The sequence below is a fragment of the Macrobrachium rosenbergii genome, chromosome 13, assembly GCF_040412425.1.
Source record: "Macrobrachium rosenbergii isolate ZJJX-2024 chromosome 13, ASM4041242v1, whole genome shotgun sequence".
Taxonomy (NCBI): domain Eukaryota; kingdom Metazoa; phylum Arthropoda; class Malacostraca; order Decapoda; family Palaemonidae; genus Macrobrachium; species Macrobrachium rosenbergii.
The window spans coordinates 20,317,324-20,331,773 of record NC_089753.1 but is presented as its reverse complement, the minus strand read 5'-3'; the positions used below and the strand labels follow the sequence as shown (position 1 = coordinate 20,331,773).

The following is a 14,450-nucleotide window of genomic DNA, read 5'->3' as shown; positions in this document are numbered from 1 at the left end:
AGTGTGGTAATTCTACTAGTGTAATGTGCCTCCTGAACCCACAGGAATGCATTAATCACCTACCTCATATTTAGTGTAGTTTGAAAATGAGGCTACAAGATTCATGTAACTGAGAGGAGAGAACACACTAATTTTAGTTTTGGTAGGAGGTAAGAGTTGCTCAATACCCTAGCAAGTTTCAATGTCTATAAGGCCAAAGAGAGCAAATACAGCTAAGAAAAACAAAAAAAAAAAATATATAAAGGAAAAAGCTCATCCATAATCTCATCAGTTATTACATCACATATGGGCAAGAAAAGTCAATTGACTCGCACAGGTAGGATGGAAAACATGTGAATGCACAGTACCTCATCGCTAAGGTCATCAATCATTGCCTTCCCATATGCCTTATGTTTTGATAAGCAACACCTCTAGCAGCTTAACACCAACCATGTATATTTTGACAGAAGACAAAAAAAAAAAAAAGAGGAAATGTGAATATGTTGCATAGATATGACTCCACTGCACTTATACCTCCTAGTGCTTACATATTTTTGACCTACTTGGATGATTAGCAGCAAGCACTAAGAAACCAGTAACAAACCTGAGAAAGAGGGGAATTGTGTTTACAAAACCTTGAATGAACACTGGAAAATTCACAAGATAACACCTGCAAGAAAAGCAAACCTCTTGGGACAAATGAAAAAATATATAACTACTCCCAGCAGCTATACTAAAAAGCCTAACTTCCTGACATTCACATCAGTGAGTGAAAGTGTCAGCTAATGTGTTAGAGATAAACTTCAATCATCTATAGCTAAGTGAAAAGTGAAAAGATGGAATAAATGAATTAGCTAATGGAAAAAATAAATGCTAGAAAGATTCAGAAAACTGATGTCCATACAGAGATGAAAGTGCTGGAATCTTCTTGACAGCTGTTAGTGGTTAACAGCAATGCAAACTCACAGAATATGAGGCAGGTGACTGTTGTATTAAAATGCACTGAAAAGTATAAAATAATTTTTTGAGGCACACCAGGATTTTCTTAAAAGTAATCATGTCTACAAAAATAAAAGCATGGGTGGCAAACATGGAAGGAAATGCTACAAGAAAAGAAAAGTATTTTTTTATTTCTTTTATCATTTCCTTCCATGTTTGGTGCCCACGCTTTTATTTTTGTAGACATGATTAATTTTATGAAAATCCTGGTGTGCCTCAAAAAAAATTTTGTTGTACTTTTCAGTGCATTTTAATAAAAGCATGTTTAAAAAAAAATTTTGCATATTTTTTATTTTTATACTTTTTAGTTTTGACAGAAATTTTAACCGATTTATGATTGTAGCTAACAAAATTGAACACGATATCCTGTCAAGACAATGAAGGTTTGAAAAATCTGTGGAGTTATTAATCTATTCTACCGAGTCAAAGGTGTGAAAAATCTGAAGTTTCATACAAATCCTGAGATACTGGGAGAGGTCATTGTAGGGTCACTAGAGGTCACTGCTGACCTAATGATCATGTAAGGTTGTACTGTCACCAGGATTGAGTAACAATGCAAAATTTCAAGTCCATCGGACAAAAGGAACAGGTCGAAAATTAAATTAAAAGTTTTGACCCAGACAGACAGACACATGCAGAAGTCAAGTTAAAATAAAAGTATGTAAAAAAAAGACTGAGTATCTTTGAACATACAAGACTTCAAACGTAAGCAAATAATTGACTGACTGGGTAGAGTATTATACAAAAGCTCAAGTAAAATATAAATAGAGCATTCTGCTGCAGCTGTAGCTAAGAAAAAGTTTTTCATGTACAGAAAATATTTTACACTTTGGGCTTATAGATTTATATTTAAATACTTCAATGAAATAGTTAGAAAATTTAGTCCAGTATTATTTCTTGCAGAAAAATTACATTAATAATACTGCTGGTTATACTTCTCCATACAGTCATAATGTTAATAGCCTGAAATTGGCTTTCGTTTAGTACATACGTGTAAAGATAATGGAAATAAATGCAAAGGCATACTGCTTTACTTTCATCCAATTAGCTCAGCCCTAATAAAAAACAAAAAGCATCTTCCAATTTTGCTAAAATGCAGCTTGTATGACTGAAGACTGTCACACAGTATCTTCACATAGTAACTGAAAAAAAGCATTATATTGGTAAAAAGAAATATTGATTCTTCAGCAAACACTAGGCAAAAGACAGAAATACAACTAACCTCCGTTTCAGGTCTTGGTGGCAGAGGCGGTGGAGGTTCTTCTGGAATTGTTTGATCGATAATGTTTGTGTCCCCCCACCCAGTGCCAAAAGCTGCATTAGATGATGTTTTTGACCCACTGCTCCAATCAATGCTTTTTAGCTCATCTTTTGGAGCACTTGTACCACCAGCACTCTCAACCTGGGAACTTGTTACAGGTGCTTTTGTTCGAATGATTGTTGGCTTGAAACTCTGCTTTGTTTTTGGTTTATTATTGCTTAGAATCTGAGCTACTGGTTGAGCAGAAGGGTGTGGAAGAGTCCCAGGACTTCCATGTTTTGGAGCTTCTACTGTAGGTGCAGAGTTTGCCTTACTCTGTATGGAAGCCATCTCTGTTCTTCTTGCAAGCATTTCAAAGGGGTCTTGGTCATCATCTAAAATTGATGCCTTTTGCAATGGCTGACTTCCAAAGCCTCCGGTGAAGAAAGAAGATACTCCAACCTCTTTAGCTGGTATTGTGGTACAACTTCTACTTGATGAGGTTCCTGTAAAGAACGAAGAACCACCAACTTCCTTGCCCCCAGAGAAGGCACTGTTTTCCATAATGGAGCCAAAAGGATCAAAACTGTCATCAAACCCTGAACTTTGGTTACCTGAAGACGATTCACTTCCAAAGCTATTAACACTTAGTCCATCACTACCAGACCTGGTCGTTGGGGACCCAGGGGGAGAGGAGAAGTCAATTAGTGATGCCTCTGTAGCAGGAGTACTCGGAGCTGATAAGGATGAATGGGTACTTGCTGGACGAGGGCGAGCGGGAGGAGGGCCTCTGAGTTTCCCTACAATACCTCCTACTACACTGTGTCTGTTTGATGTTCCATTCAATTCTTGGTGAGGGTGTCCTTTCTAAACAATAAATGAAAGGGTGCTTATTATTAGTACCTTTGAATTGAACAAGTTAAACCAACTAAAGTTGAAAAATATTTTAGCAGTTTCTTAAGTTAGGTAAACTACAGTCAGCAATAAAGCTAGCTCTTCAAGTTCTTTCCAACACTTAATGGCCCTTAGCTACTCTAATACAGTATTAAGAAACTTTACACTGTACGAATAAATATACTCATCAACACACACCAACACAGTACAGTGTATACTTCAATTCAAAATACTGCACTTAAGGATTCATACAGTAAATTACTGCTAAAATAAACAGAAAGCAATTCAAAACCAACAGCAACTGAGATTAAATCATGCAACTCAGAACATTCCCATTTGATGGAATTTAATATCAAAGCAATAACTATTACAAAACAATACAAAATGAATAATTAAATCATAACAAGAGAGAGAGAGAGACTTACCAGTCATATATTTGCAACTATTGTGTTTTAAGTTCACAGTTAAAGTAAGAATTATCCAGCACAGCGCTTGTGTGAAATATTTAACATTTACAAGAGCAAATTTAGACATACAAGTCATATTACTTTAAAATTAGAAAAACACTCGTTTCCAAACAAATTCTTTCAATTTACCTGCTTAATACAATAAAACTCCTTTCCAGCCATTTCCCTCTCACATTTAACATGACTTATATGCAAGCTAAACGAAAATATGTTAGGCACAGTCAGTATAAAAGAACCATACAAGTACATACTCCAGAGTATTAGATACCTACTGTTGGTTCCCAAAACATTAAAACTTAAAAGGGTTGGATCATTAAAAACATTACGAAGATTAGGTAAGACTGAATTACTCAACTGTCGCAACACTCAGAAAACACTAGTTTTGCAATGCACCTGGAGTCCCTACTCAAAAAGGTATGTGAAATGCCAAAAGTGTCTTTAGAATGTTAAGCCAATCACACAATATAAATCAAACACAAAAGCCTTTTCACATATTCCACTTGGTGACCACATTAAAAGAATAGATGGTTATGACTATGTCTTCTTTCAGTTTTCAAATGCATGGAACAGCTATCATTCTTTTCCATATGAGAGCGCTCATGAAATCTCTTATTTCAGTTCTCACCAAACATTCATTTACCTAAAGCTTTATCAACACGGCAAAGAAATAATTTCGACAGTTATTCCTGGTTGGGTTGGTAGCCTGTCTGTTTTTCTGTTTTCTACCTCCTCGCAGGTAGCTTGAGTGAGTTTCTCATTTTGTGTGTATGTCACCTACCAGAAATTTGTCTTTCTCATTTTGTGTGTGTGTGTGTGTGTCACTTACCAAAAATTCATCTAGTTGAATACCATACTGATCCTGAATCTTTTAGAAATATAAAAGTACACCAGCCTTCCTTAATATAGAATCTTGAAACTAAAGTCACAAATAGTGTTTTATTTATTCTGAATGTGAACAAAGGCAGAAACTCATTTCCAGAACTCTTAGAAATAGGGTACTCCTTTCAATCACTGAAAACTACATTCCAGAAAATTGTTGAATGATGTATTTACCACGAAATGAAAACAACCCAAAACTTGGTAAACAATTATCTGTGATGTAGCTCCATATAGATTTTCTTCCTCTTACCGTGGTGTTAAGCCTGCCCAGAAAAGTAACTTCTTGAGCCCATGGAAAAATAAAAATTTTGAGATGAGACTAACATCAAGTTCAAAATAAACCAGAAAAAATTATTAAGAAGCTTTGCAACAAGTTTAAACCATCTAAGTTGTTTAATTGGATAAAGCATTTTAAGGATGGTCGGAGGGACCTCAAAGACAACCAAGAGAGGAAAGACCATTAAAATGAAAGAATTGTTTTGGTGCAGAATCTAGTGGATGAAGATCGTATTACTATCAATAAAATGAAACTGGGATCTCCCCATGAATTTTCAATTTTAAATGAAAATCTTGGTTTGAACAAAAAAGCGTTGCAGAAACTCAGTTTTAGAACAAATCTTTTTGACTGAAATGGAGATGAAACTTGGATCCATCAACAGACCCAGAAGTAAAAATTCAATCAAAGCAATGGTTACCCAGTATCACTGGGAAAACTGGAAATGTATTTAGAATGCTGATTCATTAGGTTCACTTAAGATACATACATTGATGATACATCATTTTTATTTAAATCAATTAAGAGAGTCCTTTTCTTTGATTGCAAACATTTTCCCTAAATTTCTACAAAGAAGGGTTGCAGAGGTGAAACAGCTCCTTGAAAAGTGTATAGAGTTGATGGTAGATATGTAGGAAAATGATGTTTGAATTTTCCTTAAATAACGGGTATATTGAATTTTTCCTGTTTTTGACCATTTAAAATTCATTAGTTCACTTAAGATACATACATTGATTTCATTTTTATTTAAATCAACAGCGATATACAGATGGTTTCCATAAAATACTGCCAAGTTTTTTCAACAGCCAGTTCTCTAATGGTTCTTCCGCCAGAATTTTAGAGCTACTGCAATATTACTCTCCCTGTCCAGTGGAATACAGGTCTAACCTGCCATATTCTTATGTGATTTCTACTTAATTTCATAAAACAAGCAATATTAGGAAAGTAATTATTGAGGTGAGCATGAAAGAAAGACAATAACAAGAATGCAAAATTCAGAATAGAAAGGAATTTTGAGAGTTCTGACCAAGTCAGCTGTATATTATTATTCACAATTTTATTGACGACATAATGACTTTTATCAATTAAAGAAAAATTCATGAAGAAAAAGATGTAACTGAAACATGTATGTCCGACACTGGTAGTATGAAGAGGATGTAATAATTCTAAGAAACTGTAAGAAACCTAAGCAATGATTTGAGTCTGTAGTACTGTTTCCTATTACATAGGCTGGCAGTTATAAAATGCTTATAACAACTGCTATTAAAAATATATTGTGCAATCAAATAATTTTGCATATTTACAAGTTTTATACATTCGAAAGGACGCTTGCTCATTGTATACTGCCTGTTATAACAACAGATTTTACATTAGCTAAGCGCATGTTGCCATATTGGCATAAAAATGATAGCAGTTCAGTTTCCACTGAAGCTCCAAATCCAAATGTCAAGTTATATAATCTCCTGCTGCTTGCCTCCTTGACTGGTTGTTCGCCTACGTTTACTGGTTCTCAGTATTTATGTCATCATTAAGGCCTGGGTATATCTGTAGTAATTCAAAAGGACATATTTATCATTAAAGTTATTTTTGAATTTTTCGTGTATAATCCCATGCCTTAAACGTAAGTGCTTTGTAGGTCTTCAAAGTCTATCTGTTTACATTTGAAAAAGATGGAATTCAGCCAATAGGCAGCCAGTAATATCAGCAGTACTGCCATGACAAAATGATGGTGAAGACAATATTCCAATGACAGACCTGCTGACACTGGCTATAGCATCAATACACTTAATTTATTTCTACATTTTCTCTCCATATCCTATGTTTAACTAAAACAATAATTTTCTCCATATCCCAACAGTCATACTGCTGACAAATATATTCTAAAACACAAGGCTGGCTAACATAATCCTCACAGGAGGTTTGGCCATCATGCTGTATTTTAATTTGGATAATCCATTCAAACAATCCTTTGCTTCACGAAGATGACACTCACAAAAAAATAATTATTTAACAATAGATTATAAATTCTCAGTGCAAAATTCCTTCAGACAGCACTGCTCTCAGAAGATCCTCTCACAATGGCAGCTACATAAAGAATACAATAACAGGGAAACTGAAAACTTATCCGGTCTGCCTGCAAGTCAGGAGGCAGACAGTGAACAGCCTACCAACACAACTAAGTATAACTGTGAAATTCTTTCTTTACTGTATCAGTAAAATTGCAGCTAGATGAATGTTTGGCAGATTTTACTGAAATAATAAAATATTTGTGGCAGGAATGATACAGGTCGCAATGCAGAAGTAGCACAAATTATGAAATCAAATATTGTAAAACTAATTAATGACAGTTACTGCAGAATAATATATTACAATAGTCTTGCTACCTCATGGATACCTAGCAATGTCATCAGAATACAAGAACTCTCTACAATACATAATTCAGACATTCACCACATTTTCAGGTATCTGTTATGACTATTGTTCCGAGGCAGTTTACGCTCCACTTTCATACAGGATTGGGATGAAGGTTTTTCATAAATGAGGGGAAGTATACTTGAAAAACATTCTGGAGGAACAACTGATCAATTTACATCAAAAGCCACACATTACCTAGAATTAATATACTACCTAGTATATCAAACTGGTGCAAATGAGCAATAAAATACAAAAAGAAAAGGAAAAGAGCAAGACAATACTTTCTGTACTTATAGACACAAATATTAGGTAAAGAAAAACTAACTAAAAGGAAACGAATAGCAAACACTGACGATAGTCACAAAAACAATGAGGACTATCCACTTGGACATCACAATTAAAACTACACTCAAGCATCAAGTTCATCAACTACATAACCCTTTATGAATCACAATGCTGCAAGCTGCAAGTTCAAGCAAGCAAACACAATCAAACATAAAAATTTATAAGCCTTAGCCAATGAATCTTCATACACTACAACAAATTTCATGTCTTATTATCGCGAAAATAATCTGGGAGCTATTCAAGTGTTTGTAACTTACAGACACTCTTCACTTAACAACCAAGTCCCATTCCTACAACTCAATCTGTAAGCGAATTAGTTAATAAGCAACAAGTCCCCAGCCCCCTGCCCAACATCTCCTCCACTGCTGATGGATAACTCAGGACTGTGAAAGTGTTTTAATTTGCAAACAAAATTATAGGTTGCACAAAGAATGAAAAAGTTTATGTATCATGATTGCGTTATTGTTGTGTGAAGTCGATGTGGAAGCGCTAACTGGCCAGCTTGCATGTGTACACATACAAATGTGCACAACATGTATATATAGTGTTGCACTATGCACTCACTCTCTCTGATACAGTATTTTTATGTCTGTGTCCACATACATGTAACCATTGCATTAAGGAAACTATGCAGTCACTGCATTTCCCTCTCTCTCTCTTTCTTCATGAAAGTAAAGTTTTGACAGACAGAGTATGCGAGAAAAAGAGAAGAACAAACAAATGCATAGCAAGTGCATGGTTTCCTTACTGCATTGTATACATGTCTGTATACAGAAACAAACATAAATACATACATACATACATACACACACAGACTGCAAAATAAATGTATGTAACATTACGATACAGTAACAAGTACCATACTGCACACTGCATTAAATACATGTCAATAAAAATGCTGTACTTGACAGTGTTTTTTTGTTTAATTTGGTTTGCAAACTTAAGCACTTATAAATTACTTGGCACCATCTGTGAGTTATCTAAGGTTGAGGAAATAGAGGGGAGAAGGAGGACAATTCCTGAGTAGCAGAGGTGGAGGGTTGGGGCAATTTCACTGGCCAAGATGAAACTGTAATCATGAACCTTGGTAAGCACAAGGTTACCTTCATACACACACACACACCCTCCTCCTCTCTCTCTTTCTCTCTCTCTCTCTATATAGAGGAAAAGTAACAGAACTGGTTGATTAGCAAATAAGAGTCTACATGTACAGTAAGTCTGGTTAAAATGGAAAAAGAAAAAAAGCTGTTCAGAGGAAAACAAAAGAAATATGGTTATTATATGGTATGGCACAAGAAAATTTGGGAAATCTTCACACCATCCTAACATATTGCTTACTTGAGCTCAGGCAATGCATAACAAAGGCTGGAACCTTTGGTAGATAAGTAATGTAACCACTTACTGATAAACACAATCACATTTTTTTATGAGGTAATACCTTTATCAAAACTTTCAATAAAATAACCATGCACAATAAAAGAGAAGGCGAGGGTAAACAGACATACATACAAACTGACAATCAAACGAGTGCTTACAGAATCTGCAATTTACATGTACAGTTCTTGTACTGCATACAATACCAATTAGAATGAAAGGTAGTCATAAGTACAAGCAGTCATCAAACAGGTATGTCATTAAGTGAGGAGTGTATGTACACTTTGTCTTTCTACACCTTTTCTATTCTAAATTATTCAAGAGGCCATATCATAAACATAAAAATCTTTCAGTAATAGTAAAATATTGGGTATCCTTGCTTCTACTTAGTAAGCTGAACAAGTAAGCCAATAATGCAAAAATATATACTGCAGTAATAAATCAATAAAACTGAAGCAAAACTCAATATCAAGGAAGCCAAAGTATAGGGATACTGGATAATCTGGGAACTATATGGGAAGCTATGAAATTTATGAACAACTGACCTTTCTAACTGAAAACTTATGTAACCTGTGAAAAATGGGGTGTGCCTTTTCCGGAGTTAGCTGCAGAGAACATCAAAAATTAATGGAAAAGTAGCTGATATACAAACTTCTAAATTTTCTCTCCTCTATCTAGCCATTTGAGCATAAAAATCCAGCATTAAGAAAAAATTACTGTATGGTTAATTACAAATATGCAGTTGTACAAATAATCAGTCACAGGCACTGAATAAAATTCTCTGTCCTTGATGAAGGAAATAATGTGAAAAATTTATTGATTCCATTAATGGAGTTGACCACCTCACACATTTACAAGGACCTACTGTGTTAGAACAACTCATAAATTAACTTGTATAAACTATATGTAAATCCCCTAGTTGTGCAAAGACACAAATAGCATCAAATGATTTTAGATTTTCTAATTTTTATAATGACAATGTACTGTAACCAACAAGTATGATAAAAAAAATAAGACATGCATGCTTTTATCAAAACCTTCAATAGACACAATACAGCAGAGTACTTACAAAACAATAACAATATGCATATACTGTACTTGGAAAAGTACAGTGCATGTAAACAATACTACTGCATTCATGTTTGAATTTTCTTACTGCATTACCCCAGCTTTTCTTTTAGACTTATTACACTGAGTGCTGACTTTAAACAATTACCCTATATTCTGTACAAGGAGGGCAGTACAAACTGGTGCAAGGACAACAACAATCATGAAAAATACCCCTCCTGATCATTATCAGAACTCTGGATTTCATGAGATTACACCTGTAACTGTATCATAATACTTTCACTCATGTTATAATCAGTCATTAACCAGAGGTATGAATCTGCTAACTTCATTTCCAAATAAAAGCAGGATTCCATAACTAAGTACTGCATCATCATCATCATCGTGTCCAACACCGTGCAAGTGCTTCTGGGAAAATCTGCCACTCCCGTCTGTTCAATGCTTTTACTCAACTACTTCGCACACCAAAACCTCTGGATCTGAACCTTCATATAACTCACAAAGGCACAGTTTTAAATGTACAGTAATCTGTTAACGTACTAGGTTCCATGACTGATTTCTTGCATTATGCACAGCTGAGTATAGAATTCAAACTTCAATGTCAATTGTAAATAAAAATCACATTTCTAAAAATTAGGCTCTGACATCTGTAAAGTTGTGGGCTTTTGTGGAGATTCTTTGAACTTGGAATGGAATAGGAGCAATCTTGTCTAGTTATGGCAACAAAATTTGTTTACCTGAAAATGACCTGTGGCTTCAGAGTGGAAGGTCAGAATTTCTGGTGTCAAGTAATCTCACACCTAGATGAATAATCTGTGGTTTGAGGAGAGGGGCAGAATTTATGTAAGGTAAATTGTTCAGAAAGCATATAATATTTTTTTTAATTGCAATCCAAGCAGACATGAGTCTTTCTGGTGATTACTTGAAGATGACAAGTTCTTACGACCTTCATTAAAACTATGGTTCTTTTTGGGATGGCAGCTGATTTACATGATGGGATTAATCACATTTCATTAACTTTTCTACACAAGTTTAATGCCAAAACTTTCTGTAACTTTATGGTTGATTTACCCAATCAAGGCCTTTGCAAATGCACCAAAAGTATCACAAAATTTTACCTTACTACTATCAAGTTTGAAGGAGTTCTGAAAGCTTTGAGGCAGGGATGGTTCTCATGCTTGTCTCAGGAAAATATATATATTACAAAACTGAATGAAAAGTTGAGTTAGACTCCCTGACTGGAAGTTAGGATACAGTAATAAGAGATTATGTATCTAATACTAACTCAATCCTTAAAAGAAACTGGGAATTTTGTAGGGAACAAATACAAGAACACCCACCAGGTAACAATATCATCAAATGAAGACTGATAAAAAGTAGGACAAGGCTACCTACATCTGTTATACTATTATTATGTCAATTTTCCAACCCATCCACATACATAAACTCTAGTGAAAATAAAATGCAAAGTCTACAATATCTACTGGGTCTTAATTCCAATGCCTGTTAACACTAATCAGCAATTTGCTAATTTTCTCCAAAATTCTTATTTTTCATTTAAAAATAACAGAAGTAAAATGAAGCTGGATTTTTAACGCACAAACAGCAGTCATTTTTCTACTAGGTTGACAATGAGATAGACACTGCTATACAAGTGCAATGATTCACAATTAGGCAACCTTCCTCCCATACATTTAATGTAATTGAAGTCTCACTGGCAAATAGTAGTTAAATAACTCCACAACTAATTCCATGACACTCAAGCCAAAAAGAAAGCCCTTATGTCATTACATGGTCTTCTGATCAGGGCCACAGAACTGTGAAAAGCCTTTTTTATATAATTGATGAATTTCTCATTATATGGTCTCCTGATTACAAAACACATGCTAAGGAGATATTAAGATATCTACAGATGTACTTGTCAGACCATCATGAGAATGAATAACCATGGAAATGTAAAATACACTAATACACAAAGCTAGTTCTGCATACTAATTTTTGTACAAACACTGCCACCAACATAACCAAGTTCAGCAAAATTCTACATACTGCATATAATGTCCCCAAGTTCATGCACAAAAGGAAGATAAGCAATTATATTAGCAAACTGACACGAATTACCTCTTCCAAAAATTAAGACAACTGATTTTGACCACTGTAATTTTTTGGTAGTAAAGATCAGTCATCTCCCAAAAGAAAGGTACTTATCTTTCAACATCGCTAGAATTTCCACCAATAATGTCTTACGAAATAGTTTTTGGCAAAAAGGCATAGGTGAATGTAATCTATCAGCTTTTTCCTAATAAAGGCAATCAACACTATTCTGATGTCTTTGATACTGCTATACAAGAGTTCAACATAAGACAACGTTAGAAATAACATTTGAAAGAGCAATCTAGATAATAACCGTCAAAGAGTATCAAGATTTACAAAGTATGGATGAGATGGCTAAGGTGGCAGCAGAAATCTGTCTGATTTTTACATTAAAACCTCTTTATAAAACTTGCACAAACTTTTTTCTTAGTCAATTACCTCTGCTAGTTTCTCTGTGGAATGCAACATCGCTGAATTACTGAAATGTATAGCAGAAACAAACAAACTGAGTTTACAAATTTGCCAGCAAACAGAAATGTTTACTGTATTGTGGCTAACCACAGCCATTCTCTATTCAATCCCCATGAGAAATATTTACAAAGATTTAAATGGTATGATAAAGAAAGTTCAATAGTTTTATCTTCACCTGCACACTAAAAATGAGACCTCTACTGTTCAAAACCTACACCTACAACCTATATCATGGACTTGGTAAGTCTATGTAGAGGGGAACTTTTTAATCAAAAACCATCTCAACATATTTCTAAATATTCCTTGCAGTGACCACGGTTGAATACCATTACTAACCAAGCTGAATATTTGGGAAACTGTCCATGGGGTTAATTACTAGCAACCGGAACTGACCAAGTAAATCATTATGCATGCTTTCCCCCTCTGTAACCCCTCCCCACCCCCGATCAGGAAGATACCACTGAAGATGGTAGGAGATCTTCCTTTGCAGCATTCCTTGAGCCTCAGATGCACTGCTTTCTCTCTTTCTTCATACATTCCCCTTGGGCTCTTCCTAGTCAGCTAACTTCTTGAACTTGAACCCTGCTTTAAGTGTCACCTTCTCATTGAGAACAAATCACTAGGGCAAACACTATGAAAGAGTTTGTATGTGACTAAGTGGTCTTGATAAATGAATTCCTAATGATAATAAATTCCACCATAACCTTTTGCAATGTTTTTGACTGCATATATTTAGGATTTCTTCCTGCAGTGCATGAGTATATTACTACAGTCAACCCTCGTTAAGATGGACTAATTGGGGGGCCAGGGTGTCCGTCTTAGCCGATAGTCCGGTTTAAACGGCGATATATATATAAACCTATAAACACCTGTAAATATACTTTACTTCATAATTTTAATAGAGTATGTTTAATAAAACCAACGTAGAAACGTTTGAATTAAAGCTCAAGGTAAAAGATGAAAAATGAAGAATAAAACATGATAAAAATTATAGAATTCAGCCGCATACGTAGATGCCTAGGCAGAGACATAAAGGCATAATTGTTAAGTAAAATGAAGTGGAGACTCCAAAATGAAGAGTACGATTTTTGTTTCCTTTTTTCATGTTTCTTTATTTTAGTTACGTATTCATTATAGTTTATTATTATCTATATTAATATACTGTTAAATAAATGTGAGCTGATTAAGATCATCAGTAATAAAATAGTGGGACAATTAAGACCTTAAGTTCACTAACACATTTTGTTTTCAACAAAAACATTCTGTAAAATGCAAAAATATACACGATCAAAATGATTGCAATTCAATTTATGAATTTTAACGATAAGCAAAACTATAAAATGCATTTCATCATATCAATCTTGGAGAGGGTTTTTTTGTTGTTACTGATGTTGTCATCAGTTTGCAGTCGTAAATCTGAGGACAGTCCGGGAATAGGATTCGCAAGTGATGAAGCATCACCACAACAGACTGTTGTGGGATTATTCATACCACTGTATTAAAGTTATAATTATTGTTGAATTCATGTTTTCATGAAAAAATATGAGGACGGTCTGGGAATAGGATTCGCAAGTGATGAAGCATCACCACAACAGACTGTTGTGGGATTTTTCATACCACTGTATTAAAGTTATAATTATTGTTGAATTCATGTTTTCATGAAAAAACAATTATATAAAGCAAATTATTGAGTAATTTTTGCCATCAGCAGTCAAATAATCACGACCATGGCAACGTTCAAACTTAGTGCCGTCACGACATATGTCTATAAATAGAACAGAAGTAGAGGGCTGTTACTGGCTAGCAGATCTCCATAGCAACCAGTCAGCCAGTCAGGTTTTAGCTGTATTCTGTCTGAGAAAGAATGTTTTGCTCAGAGAAGCTGACGATGACATAAGTGTGTGTTTTGAATACAAAACTTAGTTTTTAACAGTGTATGTATTTTACTGGT

At 34.7% G+C, this 14,450-nt stretch overlaps 1 protein-coding gene across 2 annotated transcripts in view; it reads right to left on the bottom strand.

Annotated features, from left to right (window-relative positions):
- Positions 1-14,450, bottom strand: part of LOC136844965 (SH3 domain-containing protein 19-like) — a 54,016-nt gene that overhangs the window by 19,476 nt on the left and 20,090 nt on the right. Inside the window, exons 4-5 of one of the 2 annotated variants that reach the window (XM_067114411.1) lie at positions 9,412-9,471; positions 2,201-3,085 (exon numbers count right to left, since the gene is read on the bottom strand). In XM_067114411.1, the coding sequence (XP_066970512.1) occupies positions 2,201-3,085; positions 9,412-9,471 (945 nt within the window). The remainder of the gene's footprint in view (positions 1-2,200; positions 3,086-9,411; positions 9,472-14,450) is intronic. The other variant, XM_067114412.1, reaches the window with a different exon arrangement.